The sequence below is a fragment of the Urocampus carinirostris genome, chromosome 2 (genome assembly GCF_059441175.1).
Source record: "Urocampus carinirostris isolate Australia breed hairy pipefish chromosome 2, RoL_Ucar_1.0, whole genome shotgun sequence".
Taxonomy (NCBI): domain Eukaryota; kingdom Metazoa; phylum Chordata; class Actinopteri; order Syngnathiformes; family Syngnathidae; genus Urocampus; species Urocampus carinirostris.
Genome location: NC_142350.1, coordinates 50,304,973 through 50,320,594, shown reverse-complemented (window position 1 = coordinate 50,320,594; position 15,622 = coordinate 50,304,973). Strand labels below are relative to the sequence as shown.

Genomic DNA, 15,622 nt, shown 5'->3' with positions numbered 1-15,622 from the left:
TGTTTTCTTCAAAAGTGAGCTCCATTCATGTTTATAAGACAACCTCGTACCCGGCTTGCCAAAAGCCTAGATTTACACTACATATGGGTGGATACAACTGTGACATCCATTATAGAAGATGAAGACACCTGTGGCATTTTCACCATGGGGGCAGGATATCAAATCTAAATCCGCATGAAAGAGGTTTTATTTAGCAACTTAACTGTTCATTGGGGGCAGATCAATCGTCTCTGTACCACAAGTCCCACAGTGCTTTGCGATATAAAAATCACGGATGATGGAAACTGCGTGCAATCTGATCTTTCGAATCGTTTACGTGCACAAGACATGGGAAAATGAAAGGACTTACCGAACCATTGCAATCTGAATACTCGCTGTCGAACCATCAGATTATTGTGGGCGTTCATATGGCTTTACATAATAGGAATTCGGTCAATATTCCGTTTCTAATCCAATTGTCGCCTGCATGTAATCATACTCATCGTTCACTGCTCACCAGGCTGCTATTTTGCTTGTTGTATTTTCTTCTTTTACGTACAGTACAGCTAGAGTACCACGATAAAGTAACAATCTAGGTTTTTATCATCACCACACAGAAGCATATCACAATTTACACTTGTTGCCAAAACGTACAATGTTTAGAACGTCTGACATGTTCTTTTTGTTTTTTTTGTGGATGCTGGAACTGAACAAATGCATTTGACCTCTTGATAATGCCATGCACTCTAGAGTGGTCCTGCTTGCAAGGGAATTGCATTTATTACTAAAATGACGGAAGAAAATACTGTATATGAGTAGAGTGTACAGTTCATAGTTATATATGTTTTGAATAAATGTAACTTTAAAAAAATGTTTTGACTGCATTATTTATCCTTAGTGCTGTGGCGTGCATCACTTTTGTTCATGTAAAAATTATTTATATACTTTTTAATTCATAGCAAAATGTCTTCCTATATTGGAGTTTATCATTAGTTTTTTTTATCTTTAAAACTGAAATGTTACATTTTTTATTTCCGTAAAAAGAAAAGTACATTATATATATATATATATATATATATATATATATATATATATATATATATATATATATATATATATATAAAACATTCCTAAAAACATGCATGTTGGGTTAATTGGCCGGTCCAAATTGTCCCTAGGTGTGAATGAGCGAGTGAGTTGTCTGTCTCTAGTTGTCCCCTGCCCACTGCCTGAACACAGCTGGGATGGGCTCCAGCACCCCCGCAACCCTTCTGAGGATAAGCGGTGCAGATGATGGATGGATGGATGGATCTCTGTCTCTCTGTCTCTCTTTCTCTGTCTCTCTCTCTGTCTGTCTCTCTGTCTCTCATGTTATTTTCATATCAAATAATTCCCTATAGTAACTTAGTTTTGAAAAAAAAAAAAAAAACATTAGTTGTTTTTATCCTTGGTGCTGTGACATTCATCATTTTTGTTAAATTACGTAAAATATAAAAATAAAATGAAATACATATCATATTTTGTATAATATTTCACCTGATTATAGTTTTAATTTGAAAATCAAATGATAATAAATACAATACTGGAGACATTTTTCTTTGTTCTCATGCAATTTTGAAAGCGTTTTTAATGCACATACGTTTAAATCCCTGGTGCAGTGACATGCTAGATAACCTAATCATGTGAAATGTATTTAAAGAACCGAAATTTTGACGTTTTTATGTCAGAATATTTCTCGACAGTAGTTTAATTTTGAAAAAGATAAAGACCCAGAGCGACAACAAAAGTTTCGAATACATATTTTTTTTTCTATCCTCAGCACAGTGACCTGCCACATTCTTTTTTAATGTTGTGAAATATAATTATGTAGATAGTATTTTGAAGATATTTCAAGATGTTTTACCATAGTAAAGTTTTATTTTGTTTTTAAAAGTATATTTTCCGGCCTGTCAGTCGCAACTGAAAACCCCTAAATTTGCCAGAAATTTCAAAATGGGCCTCTTAACTCACTGCACCTTTTAGACCAGAAATATGGTAAAACAATTGGAAATGTATAATTTCAATGAAATGCTTCTACATTAGGTAACCCTTTATGAATGAGTCAAGTTAGTTTTATTGTGAACCAGATTTTTTTTTAAATTCCTCTTTTTTTTTAATGCAACCCTTGCTCTTACTGTTTTAATTTAATGCCGGTGAGTCTTATGAATGAAACAAATAGCTTACAGAGGAATGTTTTGAGGGTGTGCCTTATAATCAGGTACGCCTTATAGTCCGGAAAATACTGTATGTTCTTTTTTATCCTTAAAAAGATGACTTGCCACGTTTTATAATTCTGTGAAATATATGTATATACAGGGAGGGCATGGAGGCTGGGTGGTTATCGCGCAGGTCGATGGTTCAATTTTAGCTACCGTAGCCTCCCCATGTGGAGTTTGCACGTTCTCCCCGGCACTCCGGTTTCCTCCCATATTCTAAAATCATGCAAGGCATGTTAATTGGTACAGAAAATGGATGGGTGGGTATTTTTATTCATTGTATTTTTAGTTTTCATGCAAAATATTTCAGCACATAGTTTTATTTTGAAAACAAAATAGACCGGTAACGCTAGAAACATTTTCACTACCCTCTTTCAACTCACTTCAAAAGCGTTCGACAACATTCTTTTTTCTCCTTAGTGCAGCGACAGGCCCAATTATTGGAGTATGTAAATTATAAATCGGATTTTGATCGTCTTAATATAAAGCATTTTAGCCTAAAACACGTGAAATGGTGGCCCTACGACCCTAGTGGTTAAGCCATCCAAACAACCAAATGAGCTTTATTATGAAAATATACACGATGACCGGAAACAATATTTTTTTCCCCAACACACTCCACTTCCGGTGTGGGTACCTTCTTTGTCTCCGGGCTGACGTATCGAAACCACTCGTAGTCGTGGCTTTTTTCTCTTTCTATTTTGAGGATATATTTTCATATATATCCACATTTTTCTGCTCTTGAATGACAGTCGACCCAGAAATATCTATGCCTAAAAGTAAAGCGCCAAAAATGGATGACTTGGACTACAGTAAGTGGCTCAGCCGAGAGAGCTAGCTTGTTTTATCGAGACGTTATTATGAAGCTAGCGGCGGCTAACCCGCCTCCTATGTTATTAATGTTAATTTTTCATTCACGACAAAATAAGGCATTTTTCATGCTTAACACATGTTAAAATAAGGAAATGTCACGAATAGCAGCCTGGCTGCGACACAGTTCGGCTGACGCAGACGTTAGCTTGTTATCGATTAATCGGTTCGGCTCGTGTTACAGGCCATGCCGGCCGGTGGGGGTTTAATAGTGGCATTGAGCTTCACATTCTCTTTTTATTTTTTAATATATGTTCTTATTCCTTGCTCTTGACAAGCTTTAGTTATTGTGTTGAATGTAGCTGTGGGCGTGGTTATTTGGGACGGGGGCGTTTTTGTTTTGGATTTATTTTGCAGTCACTCTTAGCATTTAGTTTCGAACCTGTACACATTCATGCATGTTTTGATCATCACCCTACCCTAACACAGCTGATTTGTAAACAAGATCCCTCTACAAAACCTGCAGCTGTGTTGGAGCAGGGAGGCATTTTATAACTAGCTCATAAGAGCCAGGTTTCCCTACCCCTGCGTTAAGGTCTTTAATATTTTTTTTTATGTGATGATCCGCTGAAGTCGCTCTGAGCACACGCAAGTTTTGGGAAACAGGAATTGAACTCCTTACATACCGTGTAAATTCAAGGCAAATGAGCACTTCAGTAGGTCACCGTGCTATCTTACATAGTCATCAGTTAATAGTTTCCCTTTGGATGGTTAGTACTCTACACTCTCAATCCATTAATCCATTCTAAAGTGGGGACTGCAAAGTGAAATTGCTTTATACAGGCATGAAAATCTCTCACCTTTTGGAGAACGTCAACGTTTTAAAGTCCAAAATGGTGGCCTATGTGAATTTTGTAGATCCAAGGAAATTTTTTTTGTGAGATTTTGCTTTCATGCATGCAACTTAAAGCAAAATTCAGCCAAGATAATAAACATCAATATTTTGTTGGGTTGTACAGTGTACTGGAACATATTTGCTCAACACCCTTCTCACCTTTTTAACCACTGGTTTATAGCAGGGAATACAAACCTATAATGATGCTTAGCCATAACTGTCAACCTTAACCAATTGCTTTCCTTATTTATGATTGCAATTCCCCTTACTAAGCGATAATAAACATCACAATCACAATGCGGCACATATTCACACACAGAAGGACAGATTATGCAGGATAAAAACAAATAATTTGTGTAAACAGGGTAATTTTATTTAGAAAATGAATGGTCGATCGAGCAAAACTTTTGCAAGTGTACTGCAGCAATATTATCAATCTATGGTGATGTCTCTCTATTTCCATTATGCCGTGACGCAAACCAAAAGACTGATATTTAAGAGAAGTGACTCATTATACACAAAAAATAAATGCCACGTTCGATTTTTGTAAATTGTGTGGCACCTGATATTATTTGTGGTTTATGTGATATAATGGGAAAAAGGCCCGGGAAAAAAAACCTTATACCCTGGACAAGTAATACATCATAAAGCAGGGACGCTGTATCTCGGGGTTTTACTGTTGTTTAGTTTTTCAGATCCGAAACTAGTCACCTTTTAAAAGAAAGATTGGCGATGTTTCAACTCCATTGTATGTTTCTTTTTTTAACTTCCTGATAACAACAACAGTAATAAATCAGTCCCGATGTAACACCACTGCTTGTGATTTGTTTTAGGCATATAGAGATAAACCCTCTGGTTATATTGTGATCAAGTCAATGTTTGTTGTAGCGACAGTAGCAAAACTAAAGGGCTCATTCTTCTCTGTTTCCTCCCTTCAGTCCCAGTAGACCTGAGCCCAGAGGAGCGCTCAGAGCTGGAAGACATCCGCAGGAGGAAGGGGGTTCTGATGCAGGAGATCCAGAGGCTCCGTGAGGAACTCAGGGAAGCTATTTTGGAGGTGGAGGGGCTGGAGGCAAGCACAGAGGGCAGGTGAGTAGGGTGCAGGGCACACGGGAGCCACAATTATTGCTATATGTTATGAAATAATGGTTCGAGCAGTTTTGGTAATGTGACACCTATTAGTTGGTGCTGAAGCAAAATTATATATATTTTTAACAGATGAAATCAAAATCTTTATTTTATTACGAATTTTCCCCAAAATATTTTTCATGGCTATAAAGCACATTTATGGACATTTCTTTGCATGTTTCACGGAGAAATACAGAAGCTGCCCTACTTACGAACGAGAGGTTCCGGACGATCGTTCGTAAGTTGTGCATGGCATTAATTTTTGTACAATTTAGGACAAAATAATTTCAAAATGCTCCCTGATTTTTTTAAACTGTGTTGTCTGAATCCTGATTAAGTACATGTTAATGATTTGCAGTGTGTTAAACTGCACACTCTACACTCAGGCTGGGAAAATGGTTTTAAATACACCAATTAACACAAAATCTTCATTTAAATCTGCAGTAAAACCCTTCAGAAAAATCGTCATGTTGCAATGGGGAGGAAAAAGTTCAACATGGATCCCAAAAAGGTATTAATCTTCAAATATTGCTTGCACGGAGTGGTAAAACCTTTTCATTATTGACAGCATTTGTCATTGCAGGGCATCGTGTTTCTTGTGGAGAACGAACTGCTCAGGCACACTCCTGAGGACATCGCTCAGTTCCTGTACAAGGGAGAAGGCCTGAACAAGACGGCGATAGGCGATTACCTCGGGGAAAGGTTTCAACCGATCTAAACTAATCGACATCTTTCTTTAATTCCCCTATTCATTCACTGTTCTTCTCTGTTCTGCTCCAGGGACGACTTCAACATCAAAGTCCTCCAGGCTTTCGTCGACCTGCACGAGTTTACCGATCTCAACCTTGTACAAGCTCTCAGGTAAGCCTCAACTCAGAAAATGGAAATCGTGAAACATACAGCGTGATGCTGGAATGGGCAATCTACGGCGTATGGAACTCATGCATCTTTCTGGGCATTTTAGGCCGGCCTGCTGCAAAAAACATTAGAGAAATAGGACAAAATATTCAAACAATGCTGTTTAGGGTGTCACTCTTGTATACAGGCTCCTTTTGCGGCCTTCTCCACAAAAAAAATATTTTTAATGAAACACTGTGTACTCCCTTGAGTACAAACATATATTGTAAATGTAATTTTTAATGTAATCTTTTTTATTGCACATTTTGCTTTATTTGCATTTTTTTAACATTGATTTGTTTTTTTATTAAATGTCATGCAAAAGAAAACAATTTTGCATTTACAGTTTTTTATTGCACATTATCACATGAAGTGTAGCATAGTATATGAATTTGCTTTAATTATGAGTGTTTAAAAACAAAAAGGATTAAATGGTCTATCGATAAAAAATAAGATTAAATATAATATCTTCATGTAAATGTCTGCATGTATTTAATCAGAAATACATATTACAAAGAAAACGATATTGCAGATCAAGACTGTATCCATTTGCAGAAAAAAAAATCTAATCAACCATTTTTTTCCTCATGGGCCCGACTGCTCTGCCTATTTCTTTAATTAAATCAATGCAGGTTGTGACTCAAAAAGTTAGACCACCACTGGCATTATGGATAGCCACATACATTGGCTCCAGTTGGCTCTTAATGCGATTTACCGTGAAGCTTTGTGGAGCTATTTAGTCCGCAATGCACAGAAGCTGATTGAACTCTAAATCTTTGTTGTGTAACTGCTGTGTTGTTGCAGACAATTTCTGTGGAGTTTCCGTCTGCCTGGCGAAGCGCAGAAAATTGACAGAATGATGGAGGCCTTTGCACAGAGATATTGTCGCTGTAACCCTGGCGTCTTCCAGAGCACTGGTAAATATACACATGTTTGGAGGGTTTTTTGTTTGTTTTGTTTTTTACATCCTACTCAATGTAGTGTACACTACATATATGTACAATGCAATTTCATAATACAAATTCTTGTTTGATACAGTATAATGTCAGGATACAACATTAATCCGTTCTGAGGTGGCGATAGCAAGGTGAAATTGCCATATGGCGGGGTATACTGTAGCTGATGGTTCCAAATCTTCTCTACCCTAGGTTAAAACCTTGAAATTGTATATAACAAAATATTATACAGTGTGTCTTACTTTAATTTAAGATATGATTAAATAACATTATTAATTGCATTTTTTTTCCTCTTGGGTTTGACGTGGCTTGACCTTAAAAGTGGTGTCCTTAACTTTAACATGTTTTATTTGCTGATGCCATCTTCTGGCTGAGATCACCATTGCAGCTTCTGTCATGCTTCTTTTGTTGCGCAATGCATGTGAATGTGAAATTACTGAATAAACTCTTTTTCATTTTTTGGGAGGTCTGGGAGGACATTTGGACTGTATTTAAAACAGTCTTCTGCCTACTTTCACCATCTTTATCCTAAAATAATAGAATACCGCGAGCATCCGCGTGAAATTCCTCTCCTTCCGTCCCACCAGCCTCTTTTCCTCCAGGGCAATGCGCTCCATGGCTGGAACACCGAGGTTAAAAGTAGGATAAAAGCATATAAGCGCAGTGGGGAAAAAAATTAAAAATGGCTCTTTAAACTCAGTTAGGCATGGTTAATACATATTTATTAGAGAAAATATTTATTTTCAAACTTTTTAAGGACACCTTAAACTACACACCCCAGCTGTATTAACGTCGTGGTCGTCGATTGATTACGGACATATTCCTTGGCAAGGCTAACGATTTCTGTGCCTTATTCCTATTATTTCAAGCTCCTTTTCCGTAGTTATCATGTTTTGCTTCTCATTTTAGCATCACAGCAAGTATTGAAACCTGTAGCCAAAAAAAAAATTTGGGGAGGGGAGTTCAGCCTTGACGCAAACCAATAGCTGACCAGCATCTTATATGATGTCAACCAATAGCACGCGAGGCATCTTACAGGCATGTAACTTGCACAATCATACTCCAAAACATTTTTGATTTTGTACGTTTTTGGTAACTCAAAATCATTAGTTGTTGATGTCAGATGGTGGGGAAAATGCTGGAAACCGGGGGCTCAAAAAATTCTTATTGCACAATGAAAAGTGGTGATTCCATAACCCAGGGGTCTACTGTACCAGTTTAGGACTATTTGTTGTTCATCAAACTCAATTTTGCCTGATATTCCTTCCTATCTCCAGACACGTGTTATGTGCTATCCTTCGCCATCATCATGCTCAACACAAGCCTCCACAACCCCAACGTAAGGGACAAACCGGGCGTTGACCGCTTCATCTCCATGAACAGAGGCATCAATGACGGAGGGGACCTGCCCGAAGACCTTCTCCGAGTACGCTAACCTCCACAACTAAAAAAAGGCATTTATAAAAGAAGCACTTACTGTGATTCTCTCTTACTGCATTGTAGAACCTCTATGAAAGTATTAAAAACGAGCCGTTCAAGATCCCTGAGGACGACGGCAACGACCTCACTCACACCTTCTTCAACCCCGATCGAGAGGGCTGGCTGCTTAAGCTCGGTGAGGGAATGCACCTCCTGTAAATCCTTGTACAATTGTCAGGATGTTTGCTGTTTTTTTATTATTCTTTTTTCTCTCGGTTGTGCATCCGTCTTCAAAGCGACCGATATGCTTTCTGCGGTGCTTATGTCGCATGGCATGGCGGGGCTGGGCAGGGCTTGTGATGTGTGTCACTAATGCATCGTGTCCTTCTCTCCTTTCTCGCATTCCTCTAAATAAATCCACTGGTCCCTTTTCATCTTCCACTTCTTCTGCGATTTCCGCCTTCTGATGCTGCTGCTTGTTTTCTCAGGAGGTATGTACTGACCAAAGTTTCTGTCGCGCGTAGTGAGGTGGTTAGCTGCAAAAAGTTGAAATTGCGTTGGGGTTGAGGTCTGAGTGGAGTCTCTTGGTTCCAGGGGGGCGAGTGAAAACCTGGAAAAGGCGATGGTTCATCCTCACAGACAACTGTCTTTACTATTTCGAATACACAACGGTAAGTTTGCACGTTTCACTAAGAGAACATAGTCCAAGGGTGCCTACATTATGGCATAACGGACATTTTTAGCACAGGATCATATTTCAGTAGATTCACTGAAAGAAAAATTAAATACTGCATAAGTCCTGTTGGAAAATTGGGGACATGATGTAACACAAGTAAAGTAATAATCTTTCAAAGTAATAATAAAAAAACGCTTTTCACTGGCATATAATTTTGGGCATTTCAAATGTGTTTCTTTTGTTATTTTCAAAATGTACTTTTGTAATAAATTAATAAAAATACAGTGAAAAATGTTCGACCATCTAGCACAGGGGGGCGATCAAGTTTGACACAAACAGCTGAAATTTTTAACTGTGAGAGTCAAAGCCACACACCACTGACTGGCATTAGAAGTAACCTACGCAGATGATTGGCAGTCAGTTATGTGTCCGTAGCAGCATAAAAACAACAAATCTGCCAAATTAATTTCAAAATATTATTTATTATTTGTTATTAACTCTGATAGATTCAAGTGTGTTTTAAGAGGGGGAAAAACTAAACATGAAACGAGCAAAGAGCCACAGTATATAGAAAATATGATGAGGCAAAGAGCCGCATTCTTATTGGCCAAAAGCCGCATGCGGCTCTAGAACCGTGTGTTCGCCACCCCAAATCTAGCACAATGGTTCCCAAACTTTTGCAGGCTGGCGCGCCCTTGCCTCCCCAGGTGAATTCCTAGCACATCCCCTCCCCCAGTATTTTCATTTACAGTATTTTCGTTATTTTGAAAAATTATATTTATTATGATTATACTATTAAATAGTATTAGAAAAATGCTGTGCAAGATGTTTCTGGACATTAGTTTATTTTTCTCAATACAACTTTTAGTTGTATTATTTAAAAGAAAATAATATTTTCAAATTGAAAATAATACCTATAAAATATATAATATAAAAACATGAAAATATCAATCCATCCATTATCTGCACCGCTTATCATCAGGAGGGTCGCTTGATCATGAAAATATACAATTTAAACCAGGGATGTCAAACTCAATTGCACAAGAGGCCAAAATTCAAAACACACTTAAGGTCGCGGGCCAACCAGGATAAACATTTAATGAACACACTTAAACTGAATGTGTTTGGAACATAAATATGAATAAAAACAGACAAGAATATTACATTTAAACCTTAAATCACTTATACAGTATTTATTATTTTGCTCAAAATAAAAATATCTTGTTAAATTATACAACTTAGAGCTTAACTTAAACAACTTAACATTAAAATAACATTCAAATTCCTTTGCTCCTATGTCAATGTATATATTAAAAAAACTCAAATATCCCAAAAGATTTTGCTCTCCTTAATATATCTCCTGTCAAAAGTAGAAATATTAAAATGCTACACAAATTATTTTGTAAAAACGTCACAACATTCTGAGAACAGGGATACTGATGTGCTTACCTTTGGCACAGACGGAGTAGGGCGAGAGATGGGAGGTAGTGCTTGCACTTTTTGCATAGCTCCACCCATCCCTCCCACTCACCCTATCAAATAACTTGAAGTTCTCTTCCGGTGTTTTGTGTATTTACAATTTGTTCCGTGGATTCATCAAAAAGTATCTGAACACTGAACACAAATTATATAGTGAGTTTTTATATAAAGGATTCTTTAGCGTTGGACAGCCAAAACGAGTTTTTTTTGTGTGACACCTTGACTGTAAATCGTAGTGAAACTGTGCCCTATTTATTGTGAAAATTACTGCTTTGTAATTCATCTTTGGTTTGACTTGGCGTGTATCGGAACAGGATCAATGGCTTAAGTTTTGAATGAGATGGAGAAAATTTGCATGCAATTAAATTTGTCTCTGAGCCATAGGTACTCATAGAAAGAGCCATATATGGCTCGCAAGCCATAGGTTCCCGACCCCTGGTATATAGTATAGTATACGTCATATATGAAGGAATTGGTACATTGACTGAAAACGTCAGAATATGATGTCCAGGGATGAGACGGCGTTGTTTATATTGATTGGCCCATTAATAACAATAATGTAAAATAGGCTTGCGGGCCGGATATGATTACACTGCGGGCCGGATGTGGCCCGCGAGCCGGGAGTTCGACACATGTGATTTAAACTCTTTTCAAGTAGCATCGGAATTTTTTTCCCATTAAATAGATCTGTAGAACAGAAAGTTTACTTTGAGATTTGTTTTAATATTTAAAACATAACAATGCATGTTTTGTGTTTGTTTGCTATGCTTAGAAAAAAAATCAAACTCGCCCTTGTGTCTTATTATCTCCTGTATTCTGCCCTCAGGCATAAAAGTTTGGATTACTGCGGTGTCGTCTATTTTAAAATGTTAAAATAAGATTAATGTCATTTTTTGGTGTGAGAAGTAGAACTGGTTTGGTGGTGATGCACGAGCTTGTGTCGCAATTCTCAGAACCGTATTTTAGTCACAGATGGCTTATATGAGCCATTTTGGTCCTCTTTCAAACATCTCTCGCTACTGTCCTCTGAACTTGTGTTTGCATCCCACACATAGGACAAAGAACCTCGAGGAATCATCCCCTTGGAGAACCTCAGCATCCGCGAGGTGGAGGACCCACGCAAACCTGTAAGACGACATTCCACACAGATTGTTGTTGGTTTCGCCTAGGCTAGGTTTTTCCCGCATGCTTGACGAGTTTCCAGTCATTCATTTTTCCTTTTTAATAATACATGGCTTCTTTATTTTGGTCAATATAGAACTGCTTCGAGTTGTACATCCCCAACAACCGAGGTCAGCTGATCAAGGCATGCAAGACGGAAGCCGACGGCCGGGTAGTGGAGGGAAACCACATGGTGTACCGCATCTCCGCCCCCACGCCTGAGGAGAAGGATGAATGGATCCACAGCATTAAGTATGTCAATAATGAGGAGGAATGCATCTTTGAAAATAAGGATACAGTGATTAAATTTCTTGTTTTGTATTTTTGAGGCTTATGTTCATTTGAAGCTGGTGAAAAAAACTTGCTGAATCTTACAAGATACAAATTATATAGTCCAGGTTCTGCTACAACAAATCGTGTACTGCCTCACAAACTTTTTGTGTCCCACCAGATCTGCAGTCAGCGTGGATCCTTTCTATGAAATGTTAGCCGCGAGGAAGAAACGTATATCGCTGAAGAAGAAGGAAGAGCAACCCTAAAGTATCACTGCCGTCCTTCTCATTCTCCCTCCAAAGTCCTCGTCGAACGCTTCACAGGAACTATGAAAAAAAATCTCTGATAGACCCCAATTTTCATTTTATACAGTGTTCCCCTTATAAGTTGATATTTTTAAGCCACAAGAAGGCGACAAAGCACTGTAAAAACTGCTCTGGTGCTGAAGATTTTTTTTTTCCAACTTGTGGGATCTCGAGGCAAATGGTAGGTTTCAAAATGTTACACATTTTTGTTACTCAAATTTGCATTTATTGAAGTAAGGGGAAAAGTTACGGTTGAATGGACCTTTAGATGAGAGCTATAGCGCTATTGCCCTGGCTAATAGTAGCTCTTTCCTCTTTAGTCGATGAATTAGTTTAATATGTCACAAGATAGCACCAAAGCACTTCTTTCCTCCTGATTCTTTGGCGCCATCTTTTGACTTTTAAGGCAATATAATTAAACCAAGCTAATTAAATATCAGAATTGACCTCAAGTCCTCCATTTGCATTAAGATGCCATAAGATGGCAGCACAGCACTATTGATGAAGACCTTTAACTCCATTCTACAAAGTTCTTTGGCACCAAGATGCCTACCAAGCAGTACTGCAGGGTGAACGTGATGGGGTTGTGGTGCCAAAGCACCGTTTTTATGATTAGACAGCTATTGCGCCACCTTGTTAATGACGTGGCAGTTCAGGAAAAAACAACAACAGGGTGTAGTGGGGTAGAAACTATTATAATAAGATGAAATTGATAACGCTCCCCTCCACCCTCTTATGTTGCATCATCGCACCAGCCTTCGATATTGACAAATAGATGAAGACGTGACTTGTTGACCTTAACCGGCCTCTGGTCACAGGCAGCTCATTGCGGCGTACATCCCTACATTTGTAAATAGACATTAGTGCTGAATTTATTGTTCCTGTTTTGTACAAGCTACTGTTAGCATCGCATGTCAACAGGCGTGGCCAAGAAGTCTTAGCGTGTGCCGCATTGCCTAGTAGAAGAGCCGCCGGAATAGTTCTGGTTTTGCCAGGGCAAGCACAAGCGTCCATGAATTGACGGTACAGTTTTCTTCTGCGTTTATGAATTTTCTAAAAGTAACTCAACAAAAGCTACTTTGTTTCAACTGCACTTTATCCGTTGGTAAATCCAGCTCACCATGAAGTGTTGCCAGCAGGCTGGGGAACCCAAAGCAGGTTAGACTCGGAAGTGTTTTACAGTGTTCCCTCTCTATATTGTGGTCCGACGCGGTCCTCTTTGCATAAACTCACACTATATGTGGTTGGACACAACTATAGCCTTTTTTTTCCATAGATGCAGAAAATAAAACGAAAATGTCCCCAGGACATGAAACGCTACACACGATGCTTTTTAAGAAAATAAGCCGGTGTTTGCGTGTAGCTCTTGCACTACAAGTCCAACAATGCTTTGTGGTATATCATCCTGGATGAAAAAAACTGCATGCGTGCAGTAATGCGCGCAAATAAACCGATTATTTTTGTTATGTTATTATACAGGAGTGGGTAAACTACGGCCCGTGAGCCACATACCGCTTAGCAGCCTTTCTAATCTGGCCCACCAAACAAAGTTTTAAGGACTGAGAATTAAATGTCTTGGTTTTTCTCCCGTGTCCCTTGTAGCAAGACTAATAATGTAAATGTCAGGAGTACACCTATCTGTGTATGTTATCTTTTTAAAATAATGTATTCTATTTAATGAGATATTATCACTCTAAAACATTTTTAACACTTATTGTTTAGTGTAATGCTGAGAAAATAACATTGCCCTAATTCTAAGTGTTCCAAAACCAATTAGATGAAAGGGTTTAATCAGTAAAATATAATTAAATTTGATATGTTTATTCATAAATGTTTTCAAGAAAATTTGGATTAGCCTCCATTTTCCCTTGTCCTTATGTATTGCTGAGGTTGAGCTTAGTATTAAAAATTGAGGGAATACTGTAAAAAAAAAGGTTCTCTTTGTTTAATGGATCTTGTAAACGGGTTCCCTGCCGCACGTTGAGATATGAAACCTGCCCAGTTTAAACGTGTGCAGTTTATAACGTCCATGCAGTGTAGAATATTTTCTTTTCCTTACAAGTTTAGCTAATTAAAAAAAAAGTAGCATGAAAATGAATGATGACGCTTATTTGGACCTTCCCAGTCTGGATGAACACAAAGTTCGTGAGTTGCCTTTACGTTAGTCGTTCCTCTCCCAAAGCGCATATTTTCATGCGGGCCTTCTTGCGACCTTCTGAGAATTCTTGAAGTGCAGAGTTGCCAAAAATGCAAACACTTAAAGGGACAGTGTGTAATATTGCCTCCTAGTGGTCCAAAAACGTGTTCAGTTAAAAAACATTGATTTGAATCCTAGACAAAAATACCTTAACTATCATACCAATGGTAATTTTAATTTAAAAAAAAACCCACATTGGAATCCCTACCTTGAAGTCGCCTCCATGTTTGTGAGGCATCTTGCTACTACACTGTGTTCTGTTCACTGGTTTTTGTTAGCATTAGACACTTACAGTGCCATCTAGTGGTCAAATATTACACACTGGGGCTTTAGGTCAAAACAGCATTATGTTGTAAACAATATTGTTTTTGAGCCACCTCCTCCTGATAATGTCTTTATTTTCTATGTATTTATATACCTGTGCCGAGTTGAAGAATGAGCTTGATATTATGTAAATGTAGCAAATGGTGCAAACCACACACACACTGATTCCAGTAAACTACTGTGTAATAAAAGAAAAGAAAAGATGATTGACTGTTGATTGTGTCGTGACTGTTAATTCATACGTGATTTACCAATGGAAGAAGAGTAACTGGGCCTCAGGTACGGTTATCACTGTTCTTTTTTCAATTCTACAAAATGTATATCTTTTGGGTGATGAATTTATCCATCCATCTATCCATTATCTGTACCGCTTACCCTCAGTAGGGTCGCGGGCGTGCTGGAGCCCATCCCAGCTGTCTTCGGGCAGTGGGCAGGGGACACCCTGATCTGTGGGGCAGTCGCAGGGCACACAGAGACAAACAATTCGCTTGCTCATTCACACCTAAGGACAATTTGAATCTGACATGCATGTTTTTGGAATGTGGGAGGAAACCCACGCAAGCACGGGGAGAACATGCAAACTCCACACAGGAAGGTTCTATCTCATGACCTTAGAACTGTGCCGCACACACGCTAACCACTGTGCTGCCGTGATGAATTTAGTGTTACAAAAAAAGTCATGCAATAGTACAGGGGTCCCCAAACTTTTTGATGCTGAGAGCTATTTTGTTATTGGTAAGTATGGAGGGCTACAAGTTAAACAGTAAATTATTGCTACATTATTATTATTACAAAGAGTGGTGCTGAAATTGGCTGGGTGATTACATATACCAGGGGTGGCAAACAAGTGGCTCTAGAGCCGCATGCG

At 38.4% G+C, this 15,622-nt stretch overlaps 1 protein-coding gene across 1 annotated transcript; it reads left to right on the top strand.

The window, feature by feature from the left end:
* The first annotated feature begins 2,844 nt into the window (after positions 1-2,844).
* cyth2 (cytohesin 2) lies at positions 2,845-14,955 on the top strand. The gene is made up of 12 exons (XM_088326982.1): positions 2,845-3,046; positions 4,878-5,028; positions 5,512-5,578; positions 5,651-5,769; positions 5,848-5,928; positions 6,769-6,881; positions 8,198-8,346; positions 8,424-8,535; positions 8,934-9,010; positions 11,550-11,621; positions 11,753-11,907; positions 12,107-14,955. Exons 1-12 carry the CDS (start codon positions 2,980-2,982, stop codon positions 12,192-12,194), a joined length of 1,251 nt encoding a protein of 416 aa, XP_088183108.1. The 5' UTR covers positions 2,845-2,979; the 3' UTR covers positions 12,195-14,955.
* The last annotated feature ends 667 nt before the right edge of the window (positions 14,956-15,622 follow it).

Excerpts from the sequence above, each read along its gene's own strand:
- cyth2 (XM_088326982.1), top strand. The coding sequence starts at position 2,980 with ATGACAGTCGACCCAGAAATATCTATGCCTAAAAGTAAAGCGCCAAAA. Across the intron at positions 5,579-5,650 it reads TCAACATGGATCCCAAAAAG|GGCATCGTGTTTCTTGTGGA; the intron begins GTATTAATCTTC and ends TTGTCATTGCAG. Across the intron at positions 5,929-6,768 it reads AACCTTGTACAAGCTCTCAG|ACAATTTCTGTGGAGTTTCC; the intron begins GTAAGCCTCAAC and ends GTGTTGTTGCAG.